The 26,908-nt window shown below is 38.6% G+C and overlaps 2 protein-coding genes across 4 annotated transcripts in view; both read right to left on the bottom strand.

Annotated features, from left to right (window-relative positions):
- LOC146489148 (uncharacterized) overlaps positions 1-26,908 on the bottom strand; it is a 265,653-nt gene that overhangs the window by 122,475 nt on the left and 116,270 nt on the right. For all 3 annotated transcript variants that reach the window (XM_085106569.1, XM_085106560.1, XM_085106577.1), the window contains exons 27-30: positions 26,557-26,613; positions 25,595-25,684; positions 24,967-25,035; positions 22,219-24,141 (exon numbers count right to left, since the gene is read on the bottom strand). In XM_085106569.1, the coding sequence (XP_084962695.1) occupies positions 24,062-24,141; positions 24,967-25,035; positions 25,595-25,684; positions 26,557-26,613 (296 nt within the window). In that variant the 3' untranslated portion in view covers positions 22,219-24,061. The remainder of the gene's footprint in view (positions 1-22,218; positions 24,142-24,966; positions 25,036-25,594; positions 25,685-26,556; positions 26,614-26,908) is intronic.
- Positions 5,528-8,997, bottom strand: LOC146489152 (uncharacterized). Its single transcript, XM_085110334.1, has 4 exons — positions 8,941-8,997; positions 8,472-8,543; positions 6,064-6,414; positions 5,528-5,826 (listed from the first exon to the last, which is right to left on the bottom strand). The coding sequence occupies exons 2-4, from the start codon at positions 8,509-8,511 to the stop codon at positions 5,528-5,530; spliced, it is 690 nt and encodes a 229-aa protein (XP_084966460.1). The 5' UTR covers positions 8,512-8,543; positions 8,941-8,997.

Here is a 26,908-nt window from a genome sequence, read left to right as displayed (position 1 = left end):
ACGGAAAAAGTATAGGGGACCCTTATTGTCGTCGGAATCCATATTCTATACCTGTTGTTTACAGAAACTTCTTCTTCCTTAAGACTGCTTACATGCAACCATTGTTTTGAGTTCACAATTTTCTCCAAGTAGGCCTGATAGCGAGGGCGAACAAAAATGCTGGACCGGCAAATCCGGTACAGATAGAAAAAAGCTGGACCGGCGGAGCGTGCGTAATTAGCCAATCGGATTCAAGTAATATGTCGAAAACAAGGGAATCCCGAATCATCGAGTTTGGGTTCGAGTTCGAGTTCGAGTTCGAGTTCGAGTTGGACTTCGAGTTAGACTTCGAGTTGGAGTTCGAGTTGGAGTTCGAGTTAAGATTACAATAAAAATACCAAAAAAAAAAAAAAAATGAGAGGCCGCAAAACCAGAGCCAGCCCAGATACTTACAGTTTTGGAAGGACCGCTTGTGACTAGCATCCCCGTCATCGGGGGATGGGAGGGCACCCAACCAACGATAGTAAGACAACGATTATTTTTCCACAAAATGTAAATGCAAACCATGCTCCATGATGCTAACCAACGATCTCTCATGAAGGAAAAGGATGTTAATCAAAAAAGTGTCCACCCCTATTAAGAAAGTGCAAAACAATATCCATCTCTGTTAGAAAGTGCAAGTGGCGTGACGCGTGACACTAACGTTGTCCACGTCCAGTTATCGTGTGCCAAATCTCACATTTCCTGGATGAACGATGGTATGATCATAGGCACTGTTGCTGGTCATCCTGTATTTAACAATGGAAAGCTAGGTTTGATTTACTTTATGAAGACTTGCAGTTTAAAGATTTGCTTGAATTAGCGCTGAAACATGCCTATGTTTTCAGGGATGAAACAATCATTGAGATATCTTCATCACGATAATACACGTGGCGATACAATGTAAGTGTTACATTTTCATCATTGATGAAAACGGCATTTCGAAAGAGACTGAATAAAGAAATGACGTTTTGAGATTGTATTTTCCTGTAGGTAGCTTTATTTGCTTGTACGGCCGTCCAAGTGGCACAGTATTAAACTTGATCAGATTTTAAATTACCCCAAAGATTTGGACTGCCGGTTTGCTGTCTTCCGGTTAATTATCTTAAGCAAGTAATGTATTATTTTATTTTAGTAGCTACGAGTTTGTTTTCTCATCTTTTCACTTTCAATAGCTCCGATCAATTCGATTCAATTCAATTCAGAACAATTGAATTCAGATCAATTCAAGTCGAAACTTAATATAATAATTTCATAATAATTTATTTACTTATATAGCGCCCTTTAACATTAGAATGATCAAAGGCGCAATATGTGACTGGTCGTTTGATAAATTATTCACATTCCTTTATCTCTGAGGAACGACTAGTTTTTTGACCTTTTAAATACATGTAGTGTACGTATTGGTTTTTGAGAGGTGATGATGAGCCTATTGATCCCTTAAATTTTGAAATTAAAAAAAATGTGGTCCCGGCAAAACTCTTGTAGCAGTAAACAGACAAACCATGGCCGGAAACGAGTCTGGACGCCTTAAGATCGCAAGTGGTGGTTTAAGGACCGCTCATTATTTATGTAGAGGGGGGACGGAAAAATATTTTGATAGATGAAAATTTTTGCCAGGCCCTCCTTTCTCAGGTCTAAAAATGGCAAGTACCTCCCCCTCTTAATTCAATATTTCATTGATGACCCCCCCCCCCCCCCCATCAGCGTCATGAAAGGTTTTATCAAGGGCGAGGCCCTTAGACTTTTAAGAACCAATTCTACAAAAACTCTTTTTGAAGAAAATATGAGAGACTTAAAATTACTTTTGCGGGTACAATAAAGTCCTCGCATGCGCGCGCAGGAGTTCAATTTACAGACAGGAAGTCGGCACCTCGTCAGAAACAAAAAATGCGCAAGAAAATATTGCCCTTTGTCACACAACACAATCCATCCGTGCCAAACCTAAAGAGCATGTTAATGAGTAAATGGCATTTAATTGAGAATCAACCTTCGCTGAAAGAAATTTATCAGGTTCCACCAATTATATCCTACAAGAGAGGAAAATCTTTAAAAGACATAATCGTAAGAGCCAAACTCTAAAGGTCAAGTACTAAACATGGGCGACACCAGCAGGAGTCGTGTTAGGCCTGTCAGCATTTCAAAACATCTTTACAAATATTTTGTTAATTTTGATATTAAATGCAGCCAAAATCAAACACTGCAACAGGCTGATCTGGATTTGTCTTTTATTAAAGTTTGAAATATTAAAGCAATGAAGTTTATGACAATATTCTTCTAACTAGGTTGACCATTTTCACCATCTGGGCCCGGTTGTTCGAAAGCCGGTTAATGCTAATCCTCGATTAAAAATTAACTCAGGTTTTTATTTCGCCCGTTAAAAATGCCTTACAAAGCTAATCTTAACTAATGGCAAAGAAAGTCTTAAGTCAAAACTGAAGAACAAAACCTTCTCGAAAAAACCTTCATTGTCTAGTAATGGAACTAAAATCAAAGTTCAAGTTAACCCAGGATTAGCTTAATCGGGCTTTGAACAACTGGGCCCTGGATCTTTGAAATTAATTTATTTCGTAAAAGTAATCCCATTTGCAAAAGCACAGACAAGACCCCTTGCAGAACCTAAAAAATGATAACCCCCCCCCCCCCCCCCCCCTTGATACTAAAGTCACACGCGTTCAATAAACCTTTGGAAAGTCATAGAAGAACCACTTTCGATCAGTGAAAACAAGAGGGGATGATCATCCTCTGTTGGTACTTGTTTGACTCTGTGTTAAATGTTTACACTTTACGTTGTTTTACGGTGCAACAAAACGCTTGAAACGTTATCAAAGTTGGAAATTTCAGGAACGGTCCGTACTCGGGGTCCGGATGGGAAAATCCGGACCGCAGGAGCGCGCGCGATTAGCCAATCAAAGATTTAGGATTTAGAAATGCTGAGAAGCTGGAGAAAAAAAGAAGACAGTTACCTCCTTTCCAATTTTCATGTGAAAGGACCTTGTCAAAATCTTTTCAAGATTTCGCCCAAAATTTATCAACATAAAAGTTACGGTTAAAAAGTGAAGTTCACTTCCCCTAAAAAACGTACGTTGAATTTACTGCTGTAATTTTAATATTTTCTTGACGTTGGGTTGGCACAGGTTGACACCCAGCGTGCTATTATGTGATACTCTAGCTGCCTCTAACTGACCCAAGTTGACTTCAGAAAGCGCGAAAATAAGAGAAAGCATGCTTAATCGCACCACGGCTCGCTCAAAGAACATTTTTGGCCAACCGGCATCCTTTTGGGTCACTAATTAAATGATAGTTACAGTTACAGTTTTTATTTACTTTATTTTTCTTACATATAATTACAAGAGTTGCTTGCATCCAGAACTATTGTCTAAGTAGCAGATTACAGAGAGTGTAAATGTACCTTCAAAAATAGTTTATTTTATGCCAGTTTGTAAAGAAACCAAGAAATAATTTGTTCTTTTGAAAGCTGATGTTTTGTCCAAACCGATTGTTTTAGAAACTGATTGTGAGAAGACAGCTTGTTTTAAATGTCAAATCGTAGTTCATTTTCGTTGCGTTTTTACTTTGCAAGTGTCTATGATTGTCTTGTTAAACGAAATGAAATGTAGAGAGGTAATTAAAATTATTTTTAATTCAGATTCATATGAAATCGTCTGTTTGTTTCGTCTGTCGTTTGTATATAGGCCACGACCCCAAAAATGGACCATTTGTCATTATTCATTCGTAGTAACAAATGGTACCATATCCCTGATCTATATTTTTGGTATTTGTCAGCAATTTTATTACTTAAACCATGTAACAAATGAAAAATCCCAATATCCCAACATCCCAGCTTATACATATTAACATTAATAATAAATAATAATTATACATAATTATCAATTGTATACTTGCGTTTGAATTATTAACTCGCAACTCGAAGTCCAACTCGAAGTCCAACTCGAAGTCTAACTCGAAGTCCAACTCGAAGTCCAACTCGAAGTCCAACTCGAAGTCCAACTCGAAGTCTAACTCGAAGTCTAACTCGAAGTCCAACTCGAACTCGAGCTCGAACTCGAACTCGAACTCGAATCCAAACTCGACAGTACCCTACTCCCCGAAAACAAGAGCAAGTGCCTCATCAGGGGTTCCAAACACCGCAAATCACAGATGTAAGCGCGAAGCCTCCGCAGTTTGATTTTCTTTGGTTTGACAGCAGATCCACGACAACTGATTAGAAACGTGGCATCATTCGACGTAATCAATCATTTTTCTTTTTAATCAATCATTTTATTTCAATAATTTAACATTTAACAAATTAGAAAAATGTACAACCCGCATATAGCAAAGCTAATCGAGGCGGGTTGTATAACTTAAACTACATAAGCAAAACAGGTTATTATTAAAACCAAGTAAATAAAAAGAATAAATAGGTATACACATGCGTTCACAGATAGTTAGTATTTACATGAAAAGGGCGTAATGGTAATAATAGCTAAAGTTCGGTTAATAATAATTAGTAATTTTTAACATTAACGTAGAGACATCAACATAATCATCCTCATTATCAAGCACAGCAAGTAAAAATTGGTGAATTTTATGTTTGAAAGGTTTTTTACTAAGTTTACGTAGATCATGCTTCAGGGAATTCCACCACTTAGCTCCGAAAATGGAAAACGAATTAAGTTGAATACTCCGGCAGTCTTGATTTATTGACATATAGATTGCCAGCATCAGAAAATCTAGTGTTATATGCATAAACGTCAGATGAACAGGTAAAAAGATCACAGATATTCTGAGGCGCAGAGTTGGTAGATATGTCGTGCATAAGGGAACATACTGTTTCAAAGTAAATCATATTGAGGGGTAAGACATTAGCAGAGATAAACAAAGGAATAGCATGGAATCTATTACTAGCAAAGAACATTAGCCGAAGAGCTCGTTTTTGTAACATAAAGACCTTCCTCAAATTGACCTGTGCAGCTTGGCCCCGGGCAGCAATTCCGTAGTACGTAAATGAAAAATTAGAGAACGGTAAATTTGGATTAAAGTATTTAGAGGAACAGAGTGCCTTAATCGGGAAATAATTCCAATCCAACAACCCTGCTAATTTTAGAGGCAATGTGGTCGATATGATATTTCCAAGTTAAGTTTTTATCGATGAGCACACCCAGGAACTTTACATAATCTTTGCATTCAAGAAAAATATCAGTATTTGAGGCGTTATTGTATATTCTTATATTAATCTGATAGCTAAGCTTTTTTGTGATGGCCTAAAAATGACAAAATTGGACTTTTTGCATGTATGGTCAGCTTATTTGCATTTAACCAGTCACAGACTTTCTGCAATTCGATGTTGGTTACACTTTCTGGAGACTTCAAATCCTTGTCAGCATACAGCAAGTTTGTATCATCAGCAAATAAATAAAATGAAAGCTTCTTAGAAGAATTATAAATATCATTATATAAATCAGGAAAAGGAGAGGGCCTTGACTCATAATCATAAGTGATAACCTGCTTAGTAGTATACACTTAAATGAAAGTTATACGATCTCGTTTGATACTCACGTTCAATCAAAAGAACGAGGTTCTTTTTAGTCCAGTTTCCCTGGCTTGTAACTTCACAGCTGTAATTGTCATTGGTTTCTTTCATAAGTGTTAGATTATATTTAACACTTGTGCTGTTTTGCACAACGATCCCGTTTTTTCTCCAGACAATATTTGGGGCAGGAGCACCTTCTGCCGGACACCATAAAAAAGATGACTGTTTAAACAACACAGACTGACTGGTCTTCACATGGGAAAGATCTGATGCCACTGTCAAAAGAAAGGACAAATGTGACTTACATGAAAAAACTTTATCTTGTAAACTAACGACATTTTCAATAAGATCAGAAGGCTTTGCTAGCGTTTGTCCTCGTTCATATCAAACACGGGCTTATTGATTTCTAAAATAAAACAATGCATGCTTGTATGGTATCCCTCGTTTTGCTATTTCATAAAAATGAAGCAAGGGATGAATGTGTGACAGAAAACAATACACTGAATACATGCCTGTAAGATTAACTGGTTTTGCTTTGTAGCGGGCGTGAAAGCGACCTCTTTGATATTGACGGACAGCCCATCCATTTCTGCTATGAAGCTTTAACGACATGTTTTTTCCACTTGATCGAAACACATATTTTTTGTGTTTGTAGAAACCACAAGCTTCACCAAGGAGTTCATCTGTGTTTTTTGACTCATCACGAATGACAAAGTAGTGCCCCCAAGGACACACGAATCCATCATTACTAGTGAAAGTGATCTTCAATTCCACGTAATGCCCCTCAGGAACTGTAATAAGGTTACTTCTGCCATTCCATCGTTTCCCGGTTTCTTGGAGAGATGCTTGTACAAATGCTGCAACTTTGAAAAAAAAAAAACTAAACATCAGCAACACCATAGCAAACTCTAAGAACAGTGTGGGAACCTATTCGATATAAAATGGTCTTAATTTGTCCTTTCTATTTCAACTATAATTTTCGTCGTGCTATTATGAGACCCTGTACAGTTGTGATTAATATACCACCTTGCTCCTCAGTAGATTCACGGATACACGGCAGTTGCTGGATGTATTGCGTAGTAATCATGAGATTTTTGTATGTCTCAGAAGAAACTGCTTACGCATGCGTACATTTGGAAGTGCATCTTCATTAAACCTGCAGCAGCAGTGCTACTAAGGTTGCGTTCGATTGACTTTATTACGGAATAAGAATAAGCGAAAGAGCTGTTAGATTTCTCTTTTTAACTAAATTTGGGTAGACATTTCTGCAAACGTTCGCTGGCACATGAGAATTTAAGAGCAATTTTGTACTTCAGTATCTCCAAAAACCTCCTATTAGGGATTTCTTGTCATCATTGTATGTATTCCTATTCTGGGAAACGGTCAATCGAACGCACCCTAAGCTTTGCACTAGCTTGAAAAAATATATATATAATAAAAATTGCAACCAATCACTTTGACACTCGTATACCATGGACCCCTCTGGACCAAAGATTCTGTGCCAGCATATGTGAGTTCAGTATCCTTCAGATCCTTCAGATGACATCAAATTGTTCCCAGATAATATTTCAAAAACGTTCTGAAGTTTCAGGCCGTTTGCTTAAATATTAAAAAAGAAAAAATCAGGTTCAAAGTCGCCGCGGCCAGAATCTACCACCCCCACCCCGCCTCAAATCCCGGGCTAGATGGGGTTAAGACTTGACAACCTAATAATTGTGCATATTGTTATTTGAAAGGGAAGCATATGTCCCATCTCAGTGAAACTTGGCAGACAGTTTGTTATTAGTATCCTTACGAATTTTCCAAAAATCTTTTTATCACATTCTAGTCACGTGACCTAAAAAGACTTTAACGGTTATAATCTCTACTCAAAAATGGGGTACAGAAAGCTACATTAAACCAATCTTATTTGTTTCTTATTCGATGACCGCTTGCAAGGGCTTAATCATTCCCCCTTCTAATAATGTCCAGATGTGAACAACAACGATCAATTCAGGAAAATAGGTCACGTGACATGATAAATGTCCAAATATCGTAAAAGGTAAATGAGGAGTACCACATGAAAAGGCGGAATTGTGTAAGCACAGTTGTACTAAACATTTTACTGATAAACGCTTGGCTTTCAAAATTTTGAAGTATAAATGTTTCCCATTTTCAAAAACAAGTTATGTGACGTCATCAACCTAGGAATGTCATGTGACACTTAGGAAGACTTCCGTTTGATCAAGGAAGTCAAACAGTATAGTGAATGAATTTCCTTTGATCGTGTAAGTTCTTTTATCAACAGAGAATAGAGGTTCCTTAAAATCTTTGCTATGGGTCTTTTAAGAATAAATAAGCAAGCCTTAAGTTGCTTGATTTGTTACTGCTTAAAGAGTTTTTCATTGGATTGTTAGGTTATGTTCAATCCAGTTAATTCAACCGGAATCCAAGCGGCTATACAATTATTAGGGCCTCGGCAGCTAGGTGCGGGAGACAGGCTGATCCGGTTAGCGGAACGAATTTTGTTATCCGTTCATATGGGATATTTCAGCCTGGTTACAAAGATGAAAGAATGTGAGATTCTTCGCTTTGGGCTCCTCTTCCCTTGAAAGTTTGTCGAATTCATTTGGCAGCTGTGAAGCTGATTATAAGGAATTAGATTATAAGGAATAAGTAAGAGGGTAAGTTTCCAAAGAAATTGTGGTGCTGCGTCAGTAGAGGAGTAGAAACGAGAGTCGATATAGCGATAAGGTAATTTGACCAGCGCTTAAAAATTCGACTGCTGACGTTGGCTTTTCGTCGCAATTCGCTCTGACGAAGGGATAATGCTCGAAACGTCAGCACTCGATCTCTTAACGATGGCTAAATTTAGATTTTAAGTACTGAATAAAATACTTTGTTAATTACGGCAAAAATTACATCTGCATGGAGAACTTACAGAGGACAAATATGAACAGCCAGGGTATTTTCTTCCCCATGTTCACCAACGCTATCAGTTTACGCGACACAACTACACAGTAAAAAGAAATAAAGTTTCAATTTTTGTAGTATTTTGCACGATTCGAGTTGCTACGGCAGAATTCACTTATGCTGCGAATAAAATAAATTGACAAATAATTTTAACGGTATTAATTGTGTCAAAACTAACAAAAAAGGTCCGATGATTAGAAAGGCGTTATTTGATTTGATAAAAGCAATGCAAGGAAGCTTTCACTCATTTTTCAACGTTTTCCTGTTATCGATCGATGTTATAGCAAAATGAAACGGTGATGGTCTTATCAGAAGCAATGATATATTTGTAGAATAATAAGCAATCATACCAACATATATCATAGATTGTTTAAGTTTTCGTTGGGATAAATTCAACCGATCACCGACTAAAGATATCCAAAAAAACTTTGAATTACCTGAAAATGATTATCTTTTTCCTGCCGAAACTAAAATCGCCTCAAACTCCTTTTTCAAGGATGGATTTACTAATACAGCAGCTGTTGATCATTATCTTTAGGTTGAACAATAATTCAGTCATACCACGTCAGTTTCACAGCTTTTCTGCCTTTCAACACGTACGCGAAGCCTTCACTCCGAGACAATTCAATAAACATCATGGCTGCGAACAGCTTTTTATAGTTGTTAGAACATCTTCTGAGCTTTTTATCTAACAGTTCAACCACTGCCTTTACAATTATTAGTGTAGTCCAACAAATAACTTTCTTGTAAGTGTTAAAAATTTTATAAGTGTAGAGACAACACTGAAAAAAATCTTCATTCGGTTTTTCAGAGCATATGCACTGTAATAACTCAGTTAACCATCAACTAACATCTGTGCTTTTCTTGCCTACGCAGAAGTTGTTAAAGGCTTGTGCAGCTGTCAGACAATTCACTTTAAACTTTAATGAACTGCAGCGTTTACTCTTTACGCGTCACTTAGCTGGCTTAGTAAGTCGGTCTTTTATGAAATCGTGTGTCATTGTTCTCACCAAAACTCTGCTTTTTTATTTTGTCAAGTTGTCAAAAGGATTTCGAATCCGTCGAGTTTTTGAAGAGAGTCCAGTCAAAAACCTAAAATGAAAGTTAATGCACGTGCAGCTGTTTATAAATTAGCATACATTAGATAGGTGAATTACAATTTTCCCAATCCTCGTATTACTGTTCATGGCTATTATCATTATTATTATTATTTAATTGCTATTATTATTATTATTATTATTATTATTACTATTATTATTACTATTATTATTATTATTATTATTTATTTTTTTTTAATGCAATTGCTTGTTTAGTTTCTCGAGTCCGACCACCCATTTGTTATCCATTTTACCTTCTTAACAAATCACCAGACGGTTTTTTTTTTGGGGGGGGGGGGGGGAGGGGGAGAGGGTACTGAGAAAAGGTTTCGCTGAACTAATTTGCACGCTTCTACCCTAAAGCCTTGTTGTCTTTGTCCTTACATCACCAGTTACATAACACAACAAATAGGGAACTTGAGCACACACGTTTTTGAGCCACGGACGGCAACCAGAAATTGAATTTTTCCCTTTTTTGAGTTTTCACGCCATCGCGTTTGTAACGTCAAGCCACAGAGCTTTTCCTGTCCATGGTAAGGAGCAAAACCACGCAGAAAAAGGAAACATTCGACTTCCGGTTGCCGTCCGTGTCTCACGAACGTCTATGCTTAAACTCTCTAATAATAGAGAGATTAAGAATCGCGTTTACGGCAAACGGCAAACGTGAGATTCGCGTTTTTGTTTTCTTGAAATAAAGAGTACAAAGATGAGAACAGTGCAAACTAATTCTGGCCTTTGATGCTAACGCAAAACTACTCGATTTGACAGAAAACTGAAAACAGCAAGCGGCAAATACAGGATAAACATGGTCACGTGGTCATATCCCACGTTTGCCGTTTAAAAACACGTCCTTAAGTAAGCAGAAACGGGGTTGTATACGTTTTTGTTGTTTTTCTCACCAGCAACAAGGGAGCATTGGATTAAGAACCAAATTTCAACACAGTGACAAAAGGTGAAAAAAATTACACTAACTTTGTCTTATCTCTGTGAAACTTGTGAGTCATTTTAGCCAAAAAAAATATATATCAGATAGGAAAAAAAAACCACTTGAACAGAACAGCAAAGTCTCAGGTCAGGTTACTTAGTGCAAACATAAAATCAAGTCAACAACGCTTGCTTTGAACAAGGTGGTCTCAAAGAAAGTTCCTCTTAAGAATAAATTACAAGGAAATAGTAGGAAGAGTATTAGCGTAGCTTAGTGTGAAGGTAAGTGTGCGTGATCTCGAATAAACAGCGGGATGTTTAGTCAAGACTCGGCTCATTGATCCGGCTTTTAAAAATATTCGGGGCCCGGCGTTAAATCGAGAAAATACGATAATTAGGAATACCTAGTTAAAAGTGTCTTGTTCCAGTAGGGGATGTAGGGGATGAGCACTGGTGGGATTGACTAATGCATAAAAAACAATCCAAACAAAAAAAATAAAAACAACAACAAAAACAAGAAAACGTTTTTTGGACCCGAGATACGCAGAAGCAATTTTGTGCATTGTACCTCATTTGCGCAAATAAGCCTGATACAGTATTGTCAATGGTTTTATGTTTTGTGCTAGCTCTCGTGTCTTTTTTTTTATCATAGTTATGAAACCTTTCCGTGTTTAGCTGGGTAAAACTTACAAATGATCGTAAAGTTAATTTTGTCCTCGTATGTGCATTCGATAGAAAATGGATTACAGTAGTCTTCTAAACAATCTTAATAGTGGCAGAAAACAGTTAACAATTTAGTAATTATTTGCAAGGCCAATTCAACACATTGTCTCAGGGTAAAACTAAAGACGCGAACTTTTCAGCGGCCGAGGATAATGAATAATTACAGAGCTGCCACTTTCCATTTGCTGGGTCTAAAATTTGGGAAAAAATTCCCTCTAAATTAAAAGAACTCTCATATAATAGGCTATACAAACAATACAAATTGTACCTTTTAAAGACCCAATGAATATTTGATTCCTCTGCCCTCAATATTATCATTTCTATTTCTTTTTAAGTAAAATTTGTAGTATGTTTCTATATGCACTCTTATTAAACTTGTATTTTGTTTGCTCTAGTTAGTTGCACCTTATACGCCAGTTAGCTGCACGTGACAGTGACCAACTCGAAAGCCTAAGTTCCTTTGGTCACTGCGCACATTTTTCTTTTCATATTTTTGTAATTTAATGCTGTCTTTATGTTAGTTTTGTGATGTATTGTAATTTCCTTTTGTTGTAAACTCTTGAAATAGTGCATAATAATAAAAACCTGTAAAAACTAAATTGCAGAGAAGTCAAGTGACGTGAATTGTAAAGCAATCTACCAGCCATGTTGACACCACTGTGTCAGAGGTCGTACCAAAGGGGGGCATGTCAGTAACACCTAGTGACCAGTGGACTGGTCGTTGCTCGTGTGCAAATAGGTTCCAACATAACATCGATAGATGTAAAGAGCTACGGGTATCTCTTGCCATGAACAAGCCTGTACTGCCCCCTTTGACGGTTAACGGACACGAAGTTAAGGTCGCAGGGTGTGCTAAGTTCAGTGCTCGGTGTCACGATAACCAGCGATCTATAGTGGAATATGCATGTGTCCGAGGTTGTAAAGAAGGCATGAAAAAGATTGTACCTCCTTTTACAGCTTAAGCGAGTGAGGAATCCTACAAAAGACGTGTTTACATTCTATACATGTGCATGTATAAGATCGGTCTGTGAGTACGCCGTGCCTGCGTTCATTTCATTCTTCGTTGCCAATGTACCTTATTAGCGATCTTGAACGTGTTCAGAAGAGGGCTCTTTATCTATCATTTGCCGCAATCCTCCTTAGACAGCTTAGGAATGGAGCCTTTGGCAGACCAACATAAGCTAAGGCTTATGTGAATCTCTTTTTAATGGTATCTTGGAAGATAAGGCGCACCGTCTGCATAATATATTACCATCAGTTTATTGTCGTAAATACACCCTTAGGCAATGTAAATTTTAAAACTAACAGGGCTAAAACAGTTCTATTACATCACAGTGTATTGGTGTAAATAGTTATAAATAAGGGTATTCATATGTTTTATTTTTTTACAAGTAGCTTCTCTTTTTATTGGTTTTATAGTAGTTTTAATAAGCAATTCAGCTCATGGCTGCGATTTGTTGTGAAATAAGGATCTATCATATTGGCTAGCTATAAACATCTTTATTCTGAAGCACTTATCCAATCAAATACTACAGGGAGAAGCACAGCTTATCTTTAAGCAGAAGGAATGGAAGCTGTCACTGTAATTAGAAATGGTCATGAAAACATTCTTAAAAAGGGTACCCGGTCCTTGTGATGAAAAACTGTACACTTTTTCTATGAATAAAAATTACAATAATAGATACTAAAAACAATTGAGCACTGTACAATAACAAAATTCTCATTATATTTGATTCTAGATACAATTTCCTGTATCGCATAACGCACTCTTTTATCTGATAATGTGAGGTGAAGACCTTTTCAATTTCAGTAAGCTACTAACGAAAAAGTATAGCTGCTTTACATGTATATCCTAAAAACCAATCAAATGAATTCCCAGTCTTCCTCACCCGAAAATAACGCGCTATAGGTTCGTGGCGGGAACGGGGACTGGGTTCCATAAAAATGCTGCGTTTTACGTAAAAACAGCTGTCCATTCTGATCGATGGCCCAGAGTTCATCTTCTGGAGTGACCAAGATCAGCTCAAAATTACCAGGTACCTTCTTCCAGTAGTGTCCCAAGCAATTGCCCTCGCTGACCCCGTATCGACACACGATATCACCATTTGGACAAGTCGCCCAAACCATATGTTCACTGATAGCTAAGTCACGCACTCCAGTGCCCGGGACAACCTCCCAGGAGGTGCCTATTGGGAAACTTGGCGTGACATCACGGCGCGCATACACATTGTTTCGATCGTCCACTGCCCAAACAACGCGATCCGCAGGGCTTACGGCTATTTTAGCAAAGCGTCATCCAGGCAGAGGATTTCCATCTACCGGGATCCAAGCCTGAGTCACCGTTGGATCTGCTGAGTCCTCCTTTCCAATTCACAACCAGACATTTCCCGCATCATCAACAGCCCAAGTGCTAAGCGCCCCACAACTGAGGTGGAAAACTTTACCGACGCCGAACTGGTGCAGCGTTAGCTCCACCCAGCCGAAACCTTGCGGACAAGATTGGGGGATTCCGGAACGCTGCACGACCTTAACGTTGTGAGTGATGGCCCACAGGTTGTTGCCAGATGCCGAAATTAGTTTTAACACTTTTCCCCGCGGAGGCTCGACAATCATCGGTCTGTTTCCAGGCTGGAAGCACCTAAGCTCACCAATTGGCTGTAAGGCCCACACGTGACCAGAATCAGCTCTGTAGGAGCCCGCAGACAAATACGACCAGAACACCGACTGGGCAATGCCCTGCAGTGTCTGTGAATCCCAGCGAGTTCCCAGCAAGTGACCATGTGAAGCCTGGATCGAGCCTCCAGTCCCCAGTAACCAGACTCTCGCTTTGGGGCTCGCAATTAGAAGTTTGACGTCATCACCTCTAGAACCCAAGACCACAGCGCGTAGAGTAAACTGCGATTTTGCATCAAGTATTGGCCAAGGGAGACCTGATACCATATGTTTCCACTGGGAAGTTCGTGAGTGACGTTGGTAAACCAAAGTGAACCTTTAATGTCCACAATCCAGGCGACTCCTTCGATTCCCAGGCAGATCCACTTTGCAGAAACATCTAGGAGGAAAAGAGGTAGAAAGAATGAATTTCAGGAATTCGGGAGCCACTGGGATCATGTCAGGGGAAGAGTATTGCAGAACAAAATAATTCTTTAAATGAACCAAAGGATGTCTGAAGAAACATTGGTGATGACATGGAAAACAAAACCGCAACAACAACAACAACAACCAAAGAATACGAAAATATAGGTTAACAGGTACATTGTAATTGGTGCTGGAAATGAACAATCAGCGACCAAGAAGCCTCTCCAAAAATTGAAAGATAACAATGATGGCCTTGTTTTCTCTATACCTGTGCACTGAGAACATCAGTATTAGGGTCTTCAAGAAATCACGACGGCAACGCCAACAAAAACGTCACTTAAAAATATACAGTACGTTCGCGTTTAATTCCAATTCGTTCAACGTGTACAATCTGGTCGAACTATGCAGTTACAGAGCAGGTGGGAACGGCGTTCAAGTTGAAGACAAGTTTGTGCTCAGTCACGTTCCCTACAAACCTTAAATTTGGTCATTTCACGTGATTGTTTGGCAGAGGACGGCAAAAAATGTACCAAAATGCTTGTGACCTAATCTTTGCTTACGGACGGCCAGTATGGTAATGGATCGTTACCTTAAACTTACCGTTCGGCAAGCTTTTTCAAGTTGTGTTCCGTGGTTCTTCTTAAATTAAAAATCGTATTGTACAAAAACAGTGCTTTTTAATTTGCAACAAATCTCGTACTGTTTCCCAGTTGACGTTCTCAGCTGGCCTTGAAGTGTTGACTCCTAAGACGAGTGGGAAAGACAGCGAACATCTATTAGAACTTTTCCCAAAAAATTGCTGCAATGTAATCACTTGATTACTAACCAGAAATTTTGATATCTTTCGTCGTCGAAAAGGAAACACAATAAAATATTGTGACCATTCATACTGTAATACCTTTTGCGCTTTTTATTTTCCTCTACAAGGTGGTTCAAGCTATGAAGTCTGCTGGTAAAATCCTTTGATACCACTTCTTGGTGTACTGTTTATTGCTCTGAGCAAGCTTTCAACTTCTTGATTAAATTCCCTAAGTGCGTCCAGTTACATTTAAGCTATCAGGCAGAACTTTTCAACATTGCTGCCTGTTTTAAGTTTTAGGCCCGAATTCCAGCCGTTATGTGAGCCTACGTTTGTTCGGGAGACAAATGAAACCGGACTCATGAAACGGCTGGAACTCAAGCCTACCTGTTTCCAATATCTGGGCCTTATCTGGATCGACTATAACGGTTCAAAGGTACCTTAAAAAACGTGGATGAGGTTCGCCTTGTCTAGGAACCAAGCCAAGCCGTCAAAACAAGACGCCTGCACAAACTTGGTGTCAACCATAATAGTTCGCCATCCTTTGCCTGTCGGGTGCTCCTTGGACACGTCTGTTCTGACGAAAACGTCACCATTTAGCTAATGTTCAAGGGAAAAAAAAAACAAATGTCAAAATACATTATAACATAGCTAGTAAATTCGTGCAATCAAATTCAATTGCGCGAGCGTGCTTCATTTTCCTATTGTGCACGCTGATGACGTCAGAAAACAAATGCCTCGAGAACTCGGTGAGTGACTTTCTCCATTTTGCATTCAAAAACGGGAGAAATCTTCAGCAAAACGTTTAACTACAGATTACAACAAGGGAACCAGCTGATGAAGAAGCTCTTCCCACTTTTTCTTTGGGATTAGAGTTTTTAACTCCCGAAAAAACCTAAAGAAAAGGAAAGAAGAGAACAAGGCCCGTGACATCGCGTCTCGCAAAACTATTAATTTTCAGGCGCCAATTTTGCTTTCTCAGAGGGAAAAGACACCTTTTCGAAACGATAAACTGAAAAAAAAAACTGCTAAGGAGTACTTGATAGTTTCAAAAGCGGAAATCCGATAATTAACGGCGAAGAAATTGTGTTTCAAGGACATATTGTTGTTTTATCCAGCCGACGATCAGCAAGCGGACATTTCAGATCATTAAGACTTATTTACTGATTATGAGCCACGAACTTTCCTGGTGACGTTCAAGTACTTGTGCGATTTCAATTCACAAGAAATTACAAGTTTGATTGTGAATTTGTACTTAAATATACTTTTCTACTTGACCGCTTCTTCGTATTCCGAACAGTTTTTTTTTTACGAAATTTTTGAAAACCGTGCACACGGTTCGATAAATTCACTTCAAAATGGACTTGCAGTTTCTTCAAATCACTTGCGCGTTTATCGTCTCGGATTAAAAATTGTACGCCTTTGCTTCTTAGAACGAAGACTTAACTGAATAAATTTTTCATTTAGGGAAGCTTCAGTTGTCTGTTTTCTTTCTATTTTCATTCATAAGACGTGACAACTGCGTAAATCTTGCGTAAACAAACCGACATGTCTTCGCAAGCGGAAAGAATTCTCCCATGTAAGTGATGTAACGCGAGGATCAAATTTTCAAGTTTGTTTTTTGGAAAATTTTTAATTAGCAACCAGTGTATTTTATTCCATACTGATTAGAAACTTTAACTACTTTAGACCAAAGGGGTGTTGCCTTTTTTACCCTGTAAGATGTGTATTTTTGCCGAACATGGGGTTGTTTATTACCATTTTGCACATTGGCTGAATGCTTGGGAAACCTCTGGTCAACCTAGAATCAACGGGTTTAAAAACTACCGCGTTGAAAATGTTATAAAACAATTGATTCATGCGTCAGCTGTGCATTCATCGAGATTCGAAGCACTTGGGAAGTTTGGAGAGCACTCAAGAAGCTAGACGGTTGCTCTCGGCTACGCCTCGAGCAACTCTTAGGCATCTTTCGTGCTCTCCAAACTTCCCGCGTGCTTCATATCTCGATGAAGCACGCTGACGTATGAATGAATCAATCGTTAATTCACAAAACAAGCTATGCAAAGTGGGCGGCTTTGTAATGGCTAGGAAGCAAAACATCCCCTCTTCGCGGTTGTTCGCTCGGTGATGCACCAAATAACAAGGACAACTGAAAGAAGACTATCTAGATCCATGATGCCGCAATCTCAGCGGCGGCAATCCTGACTCACCTTTATTCCCCACACAGCATGATTGATCCACAGTCACGTAAATGATTGGCGCTTATCCCGAAACGAGCGTGCACGTAATTCTTCCTATCAATGTACCAAATGACGTCATCGGCGTTATTGACAGCTATCATCCTCGCTGACCCTCCGAGCCGTGTCCATGTCACCACAGAAAATTGCGTCGGGCAGTAAAAGAGAAGATCGTATGTTGTCACGCACCATATATGGCGACAAACATATATTGATCATTGGTGATTTCAAAGAGTGCCCGAAGAGATAAAAAAAAGTAATAAAAAAAAGCGCACGAGAATACACTAGAGGCGAGTCAGTTTTATTCCTTTTATTGAATGAAAGTTAAATAATTTATTCCCCATACAAAGTCTTACAACGCGTTTAAATTTTCAACGGCTGCCTGTAACCCAATACCGCATGTACTGAAAAGTCATCGTCTCACTAGTAATTAGGGAACTTAAGGAACGACGACGGCCAACGGCGACGAAGACATCTCCCGAAAATATATCTTTATTTCATTTGTGCTACTTCGCGATTATTTCAACTCGCTCAACTGTTACAAAAATGGTGAACTATGCAGGAACCAACTGGGTAGGAGTGGCGTACAAGTTAAGAAACAAAAATGAAAAATTCACCGTCATGCGATAACGTTCTCCACCTAATCTTTTATGTGGTCTTTTTACGGTGCTATTTTTTAGAGGACGGCAAAGAAATGTACCAAAATGTAAAACGCACGTGTAGAGCGATTGTTTTTGCTCATTATTAAAACCTATATTTTTGCGGCGTTGTCGTTGCCGTCTTCGTCGTCGTAATAGGGACCTTACGATGCGACGACGACGGCAACGTGGACATTTTTACTTCCGGTAGCGTATTGTCCATGAGCAGATTTCTGAAACGGCGGTTTCCCTTCACTCGCGGACGTCAGCAAGCCTTGTTTGACGTTGTAGGAAAACGTGGTGCAACCATGGCGAAAGAATCAAGGTGAGAAACGAAATTTGAGACTAACTTTAAAGTAAATTAGTTTTACTATTAGATTTTCTGTGTAATGTAAACGAACAGAGCGTGATTTGTTTTGTAAAAGGACTTGAAACTGAACGGAGAGTGGTATTTGATTTGATTTGTTTGCCGTCGTTTGTGACGGTTGTGATCCCACTTACAGGCACTTACTTCCGTCAAAAAGAAGGCAATTAAAGTTAATTTTTATTTTGGCTTATTGGGAAAAGCTCGTGGTGACTCTGTCAGCAAGAATACAAGAATCTACCACGTTAAAGTTCAATTCTTTTCATTCTGCTAATTAAAAAATTATCACTGCTACATATAAATAATTTGCAAGGGCCTTACTGGATGAGTTGAACAGTTCTATCGTGCTCACATGATTTCACAAGGTAGTAATGACCACCTGCACAGTGATAAGGCAGCCGACCTTCCCAAAACGACAGCGTAGGAGGGATGTTTTTGCGTCCTCACGAGAGACTTTGATCTATCTACCAATAAGATTTCCAGTTTGAGACGGAATCCGAGGCACTTCGCTCGTACAAGAATGACATTTGGCACCAGTTTGACCTAAGGGTTTGCACTGTCGTCCCCAGACTCGCGTTTCTTTTGGCCAGCACTACGCGTACGGAACGAAGCGTGCCGGGAAAAAGTTTGCCCAGCGCGCTTCAAAGCCTTGCTTCAAAAGCGGTTTCTTTGGTTACAGTATAGTCATGGCGAATTTCGAGCAAGATGACGTACAGACGCAAAAGCGCTTAAAGGGACAGTATCACGCTATTTTTAGTAACACGTTGAAAATCGGAAAGACGCTAATCGGTTGATAGCAGCCAAGATATAATGACAAAATTCCATTTAAAGACTATCAGAATGCAAAGAAGCTATCCACGGATATTTTCGCCGGCAGATGACCAAGATGGAGAGAGGTTTAAATTTGAAAACGTCCGACGTTTTCAAATTTCGCTCTTGTAAAGCACTAAAGTCGCCGGTTGTACTATATTTTGGTTCAACCTTTCGTCTCAGAATCACTATTAATATTTCTTTAAATTAGCGATTGAGAAATTAATTAACACAGTGTTCAAAGTTTAAATTTAGTGAATTTTGGCCAAAAATCATGATATCTCCCATCGATCTCCCATGATACTGCCCCTTTAACAAACGAACCACAGGCAGCGCAAGCTCGCGCCACTAGACAGCGTATAATAATTGATAGGGACCTTACGATCCGACAACGTCGACGGCAACGGCAAGCTGAGAAGTCTGGGTCGACGATATTTACAAGGAAACTGAATTTTTATCGAGCAGAGGAGATACTTTTTTCTTAGTTTAATAGCAGGTGGAGAAAAATGGTATCGTCTAAGCCCTTGAGGGGTTGGGCCATCTATGGCTAGAATTTGTTGCTGGTTGTCTTTCCTGTTCCGAGGGTTTTCTCCACGTCGTCTAGTTTTCCTCACTTAACAGAAACAATACTTTTAACTTCCAGTTAGAACTGACATGCATGAACACCTTTGAAACGAGCTACTAGGGTCTCATTGATTAACCATGCTTTGCTTTGAAAAGTTCTGCTTAGACTGCAAGCACTCCGGTTCCTTTTTTTTTTTCTTCTGAGGGACAGTTAGGCGTGCGCGAAAATTGCCTTCTGTTACTTTTCGTTTCCCTCCGCGCGTCGTGTCTCCTCGCGGGAATTAATTTTTGCGCGCGTTCGCGTGGCTCACTCGCTTTACTATCCCTAAGAAAAACAAGGGACTGCTAGTAGTGTATAAGAATGAAAATTTTGATTGAGTGGAAAGCGCCCTAGAACTCATGCTACCGAAAATCAGAAGAAAGTCCATCTGCTTCATTGACGTACATCAATACCATAACCACAGCTGAAAACAGATGCGTCGTTTACCACTTATTAAACAACTTCCTAGCTTACTCTTAGATTATGACTGTTGTTTTTATATACGTTTCATTCTGTCGTGCCTCGCGAGCTGGGGATTTTCCTTGTCTTGTTGCCTTCAGCCTTCTTCGAAGATTTAATGTGTTGTACATGAGTTGTTTATTAACCCTATAGTCGAGAATTATTTTCAAACTTCATTGTCATGCAGTTTCTTGCTAAACTGACACAGTTTCATACTTTACCTTTATGTGTGTTGCTGAACGTTTTGTTAGTTCAGTGTTCACAGTTGCTTGTAGTTCTGTGGTGCTTTCACTAGCGTAGAACTCAGTTAATGTTACTTATATTAACACATGATTTCGTGTTTTCTTACGGTCAGCTGTTAATATTTCTTTTGAATCACACAATTCAGAAAAAAAAAAAAAAAAACAGATGGTCATCTTCGCCATCAGCTTCGTGATATCTTTATGGCAGGTTGACTTGGTTGAGGGCCTCAATAGAACACTTTCCTAACATTTTTGATTAAGCAGGTTGATAACCAGTCTCTATTCATATTACGCGGGGGATAAAGATGCCTATCATTCGTAAGAAAAGGTTTTAGCTAGTTTTCTTTGTTTTTTCCCGTAGTTTTAGGAAACGTAACCCGTTTTACTGTAGGGCCATAGGCAGGGGCCATAGGCAGGGGGAAGGAGGGGGGGGGGTGTGATGGGTGTGTCCGCACTTCTCCCCCCCCCCCCCCCCCCCCACGAGCCACAAAGATCCGCCTAATCCGGGAGTGATGGTTCCCCCCCCCCCCCCCCCCCACGAGCCACAAAGATCCGCCTAATCCGGGAGTGATGGTTAAAAAAGTGGGAATAATTTCATATGTTCAGAACTTCCGCCCAGTACATTTGTTTGTCAAGCATAGTGGAACTTTCCCCCGGTCTTGCAACTACGACGACATCAGGAACGCCCGAAGTCCAATAGGTTTATTGAGCAAAAAACAGGGTGCCCTGATGATTAAAACAATCGCTATGATGCACGTGCGTTCTACACTGTGGTACATTTCTTTGCCGTCCTCCGCAAAACAGAAACATAAAATGACAACATTAAAAGTTTTGTTGAGAACGTGAGCATACGACGATACATTTTTTTTTTGTTCTCTTTTTTAACCTGAACGCCGTTTGGCCACATTCAGTAAAAATTGAACGAGTTGGGATATTATCGAGAAGTAGCTCTAATAACTGACTTTACCTCTACTCAGTTATTTTCAATAACAAAAGAACTCTAAATGTAAACAGTCGAGACTTGTGTTTGGTCTCTCTCGGAATCTTTATTAATATTCTTAACAGCGTCGCTTACTAACAAAATCACTTAACCATGTACTATATTGTACTATAATGTACGTGTACATTCCTTTCTGGTTTGGATTCCAATCCAACCACAGTTTCTTTCTTTTTCTTTTTTGCCCAGTCGGTTTATTCAGAATCCTGAATAAAATTTATCTAGTGCCATACTCAGATGGACTTCTCAGTCAAACTAGGATCGAAAGGCTTGTGATTACAGTATCCCTTTTACTATAAGCAAAAGCAAGTTAAACTTATACGAGAGAGTTTACAAGCCCTTCGCTCAGACAATGCATGTTCACCGTATTTGTATACGCATATTCGGTCGCATCTCCCACTTTTCCGCCTTCAAAGTTTTTGCTTCAGACATGCATGATCTAAGCTATAGACTCCTTTTTTGATGGTAAATATTCAAAGAAAAATTATAGCAATACAAGATTAAATAGATATATAGCAAGCGTGATTATCATCAAAATACTCAGTTAAATAAACAAGTGTTATATATTTATCCTAACGATTTGCTATTAGCTACTGTTTCCTACAAATATTTACTTTAAGGAAAATTTAATTTATTCTAAGAAACTTCACGCTTCGAGCAATTTTAACGTAATGGTATCGGGCCTTTTCCCTCGACGTGCTTATATAGGGGCTTAGCAAACAGTACATTGTTGTGATTCTTGCCTGAGTACTTTTGCATTGCATTAATTGAAACGCCCAGGCCAAGTTTCAAAAACAGTAAGTACCTTCAATTAATTTTTACAACGTTCATGGGTTGCACTGGTAGAGCTGTCTGTCACCACATGATCACTTGAATAGCTGTTCTTAGAATATAAAGCCACTACGTTTGAAAGATTTCCGTTTGACTTTGTAACGTGATACCAGTAGCTTGTAGAAATCAGTGTCCCGGTAGTTCCTATAATGTTCGGCTTTTAAAACCAATATTTTCAGGTCTTCAAGCGGCGTTCAATGACATTTGACATAATGACCTAAAGTATTATAGTGAACTAACCCCTTCCACCGTGTGACATAAAACAGATTAGACATATGGATACGAATAAATATCGAAAAAGGAATATATTCTGATCTAGCCAAATAATGATAAACTGAAGAGCACCAAACGTGATGTTCATAGAATGTTTTAGTGCAAGTTTGTGTAATTCCTCTGTTTTTAAAGGTACTCAGTGTTCCCTGAGAAAAGTTATTGTTGTTGATCCTTACACCAAGAGATTGGGAGAGGTTTCTTACGGTAACGTCCTCGTGACCACTGTATGATCAGGCAATTTAAGAAAAAAAAAAAAACTACTAACTGTAGTTTATGATGTAAACTGCAGCTGACTTCTAACTTCACTATGGCTTCAGCCTACTGGTGAAGTTGCTATTTCTCCTCAACTTCAGAGCGCCATTTATACTGATCAAGTATATCAACTAAATAATGTTATACCCTGAACTGGGCATTTCGCTTGCAATTTAAAGTGGCATCGCAGTCATGGAGATAATTATGATTAACAAACTTACTTTTTAACATCTTAGCACCTAGCCCGCGCTGTTAATTGTATTGTGGCATATTGTCAACTTGCCTTTTTCTTTCCGTAAACAAGCAATCTCCAAGTCAGCAAATCTTAGCTATTTTATATGTCAGAAATATGACCAGTGTAAAGTCGACAACGCAGTCTCGACTTTATTGTCAGGAAAGCTGGGGAAATCTCTCACTGATTTTAGAGAGGCTGGCGACGACAATGGCTTAATATTTTCCTAAACCTAAACTGATATAACACAAGCTACGATAGCAAATCTCCAAAGAACATCAAGCGGCAGACTTCTCACATAAAATGCTACAGCCTGACATTGCTGACCATATGTTAACTTTAGCACAGCATAAAATTAATGTTACTTTGTCTAGCGTCTCATTCGAGCCGGGTTGGAAATAACCAACTTATAAAAATGTAACAAACTGCATTTTTTTTAAAGCTGTGTTACTTATTATAATTAAGCCCTCATGATCTATAAATGCGAATAATATGTAACAGGCACATCTTGAATTAATCGTTATTTATTTAGCTGACGAAAACTACGAAAATATTTCCATAGTGGAAATACTTTAAACCAGATCCGGTTAAAACTCAGCACACATACCCCTCTTTATAACATCTAAATATAACGTTTACATTAAAATACGAGATCCACTTCTAAGTAAACTCTGTGTACGTTGTAATAATGGACCATTGACTGCTATCAAGATCTACTGTAGAGACTTGGGTCAAAAATGTTTAGGACTCAACCTACATAATGAAACATAGCTTATAATTCCTGTAAATACCTACTAAGCTATTTTAGTAGCAATATCCTATTTTTTTATCCTATTTTTAAATTCGTCTGCTAAAAGATTATAGTTGATGTAGGTTTGTAACAAGAGAAAACAAGTCCCCATTATTTTCTTTTTGTTTGTAACCTTCCCTGCTGTGATGCATTTATTTGTCGTTGCAGCAAACTGCTAATGAGTGCTGCCATCTTGCCAGTCCAGACACTACACTGATGAAACATACTCTAATATGGTGTCTTCTTCATCTTCCCCATCAGTGGCTTTGGCAGCCGTTTTCTTTTGGTCTACAAAATAAAACATATTTTACATCAATCATCAATTTGTAATTGATAATCAATCAATCAATCAATCAATCAATCAATCAATCAATCAATCAATCAATCGATCAATCGATCAATCAATCAATCAATCATCATCATCATTACATTTGCCATTGTCATTATCGTCATCATCATTATCATCATCATCATCATCATCATCATCATTGTCATTATTACCAAAACCATCGTCGTCGTCATTATTATCATCATTGTCATCATCATCATTATCATGCAAATAGTAACTACTCAACTGACAGACGCGGAAGCGTAGAAAACACATCTCGATCTTGTATGAACGTTGAAGAGTTCCAATGCCGGTATTTGCAGCGCCACTTTCAATCAAACAGTCCATTCCCGCTTGCCAGCCAAATAACAAACGAACAGCCAGCCATTTATTAAGTCCATCCTACTAATCAATCAAGCGACTGATTGGGTACCACAGAATGCCTTGGAGAAATGCCTGCTCTACTTTTGTTCATATAGAGCGATTTTCAATAGAATGTCGAAAGTAATTTCGCGTTGCTTTTGGTTTTGTCCTACTATACTCTGTGATTGGTTACCAAAATTCGCGCCATATTCTCAACCAATGAGAAGCAAAACCAATCGTGACTTGCTTCGAGTTCTGATTGGCTCATTGCGCTGTTTACGTTTGTCGTGATTGCTTAGAGTAATTACTTTGGGTTTGGTTTTACGAAGCTCAAATGAAAACCGCTCTAAACGTTAACAGAAACACAAACAGTGTCACAGATCAATTAATTCTTTAAAACATTTAAAACATTTGACTCCTACCTTCCTCAGCGGACAACTGTGGCACACTATCTTCTTTATCTCCTCCGTCCAAAGTTTCCTCTTCTCTGACTGTAAACAACAACAAAATATTAGTATAAAACTTTCACTAACAGAAAACATTTCTGTGTTCTTAAAAAGTAACATGAGTCGTAAATGGTTTGAAAGAACAAGAAACTGTGAAAATATGAGCCAGACGTGAGTTAGTAATTCTCTGAAACTTCACGACTGTCTGCAGTAATTCCCTGTAAACACAAGCAAAATGCTTTACATTTCCTTTGAAAGTAATTATGGAAAATTTACCGTATTTGGCAAGAGTTATAGAAACACATCTTTCCGCAAATCAGATCGGTTTAGATCTTAGACGAAATGTCGTAATTATTTTGCTAAAATAAGCAGAGTTGTGATGTAAATTAAAAAAAAAAATGTTGAGAGAAGTCTGGGTGCCCGGCAGGCATTGTCATTGTACTCGTGATTGTACCACATGACATACGACAGAGAGTAACAACAACAACAACAATAACGAACAAACAAACAAACAAACAAACAAAGGACAGGAAAACAGCCATAGCAATACAGCATCTAAAGAGTGATTCTTATTTTACAAGCCACAGGATGAAAGAAAACTTACTGTCAGGCTCGGATGCAAATGTAACTTTAGTCTTCTCCTGTATTCCGGTGAAAGAAACGGAACGAATGGCTCTTCGTTTGCGGATACCACCTACAAAAAATGTGGCATGAACAACAACAATCGTTGTTTGTACTCTTGCCTATGCGAAGTTCATTGCAAAAATATTAGAAATAAAATTAGAGTACTGGCTGCCTGGAATTTCTATTAAAAAAATGAAGAAAACCCGAAGATGTGACGTAAACGAGTTTCGAACCCGCACATAACCTCTACGATACCGTACCAGTGTGGTGCTGTACTGATCTATCAAGCCAACTAGGAGCTGGTCATTTGTGAGTTCCTAATATACCCGTGAGTTCTTAAGAATATGCCAATAGGGGAGATATTACGAATCGCTGAAGGAGAGGGTATATTACGAACAGCTTACTTAATATCTCGCAGTTGCGTTAAGAAACATTATAATATAATCTGATGAAGTTTAATTCTCTTCTCCGCTCTCTTTTTTGTAGTCCTTTGTGTTTTATGTTTCCATTAGTAAGCAGAACTTTAGGACTCTTTTGATGCTTTTGCCGTAATGTAACAATTTATATGGTCATGTCAATAAAGCTTATTGTTGTTGTTGTTCACTCGCATGCAGTTCAAATGTATGACATTTTGAATATAATTACGTTTCAATTCCATCTCCTCATCATCCATATAACGAACTCAACAAAAGCCAGCTATATGTTGGCTTGATAGCTCAGTTTGTAGACACTACACGAGTATTGCAGGAGCCATTACAAGGTTGGAATACTGTCCAAACCTGGATTTTCTTCAGGCTTTCTTATTGCAACTGTACTGTGCGCAAGTCACTGCAATGGTCTCACTTATCAAAAGTTAAATATATAGTCGCAAATCACAGTTTATTGCTCATTGATCTTCTGCGCTTGTGACTGTAAATACTTTACGAATTGAATTTTACTTGCCTAGTACACTTGCTGGCAGCTGTGGACCAGTTTCACGTTTTTTCCCGGGGGGTTCAACTGTAAGTTAAATTGGAATATCAAGAACAAAAACTACAAAACTGCGCGGCAGTATGTGTAACAATACAAACAGCAAAGTGACAAGAATTCTAGCCAAACGTTTCGGGTGTACTTTAGTCAGCAATCACCCAAAGTTTGATTATTTGGCCTGAGTTAAGAGAGGCACTCTAGAGTGAATTCCTTTTTCTGTGGACAGAACTTTTAATACTGAGGCTCAGTTCATTTATTTGGTGCTATGTTGCTGCTGCATTGTTAACCGAAAATCTCTCTTGTCAGAAATCACATCAAAATATTT

Source organism: Pavona decussata, unplaced genomic scaffold, assembly GCF_977016875.1.
Source record: "Pavona decussata unplaced genomic scaffold, jaPavDecu1.1 SCAFFOLD_6, whole genome shotgun sequence".
Taxonomy (NCBI): domain Eukaryota; kingdom Metazoa; phylum Cnidaria; class Anthozoa; order Scleractinia; family Agariciidae; genus Pavona; species Pavona decussata.
Note: the sequence above shows the minus strand (reverse complement) of the source record. Positions and strands in the feature narration are given on the sequence as shown.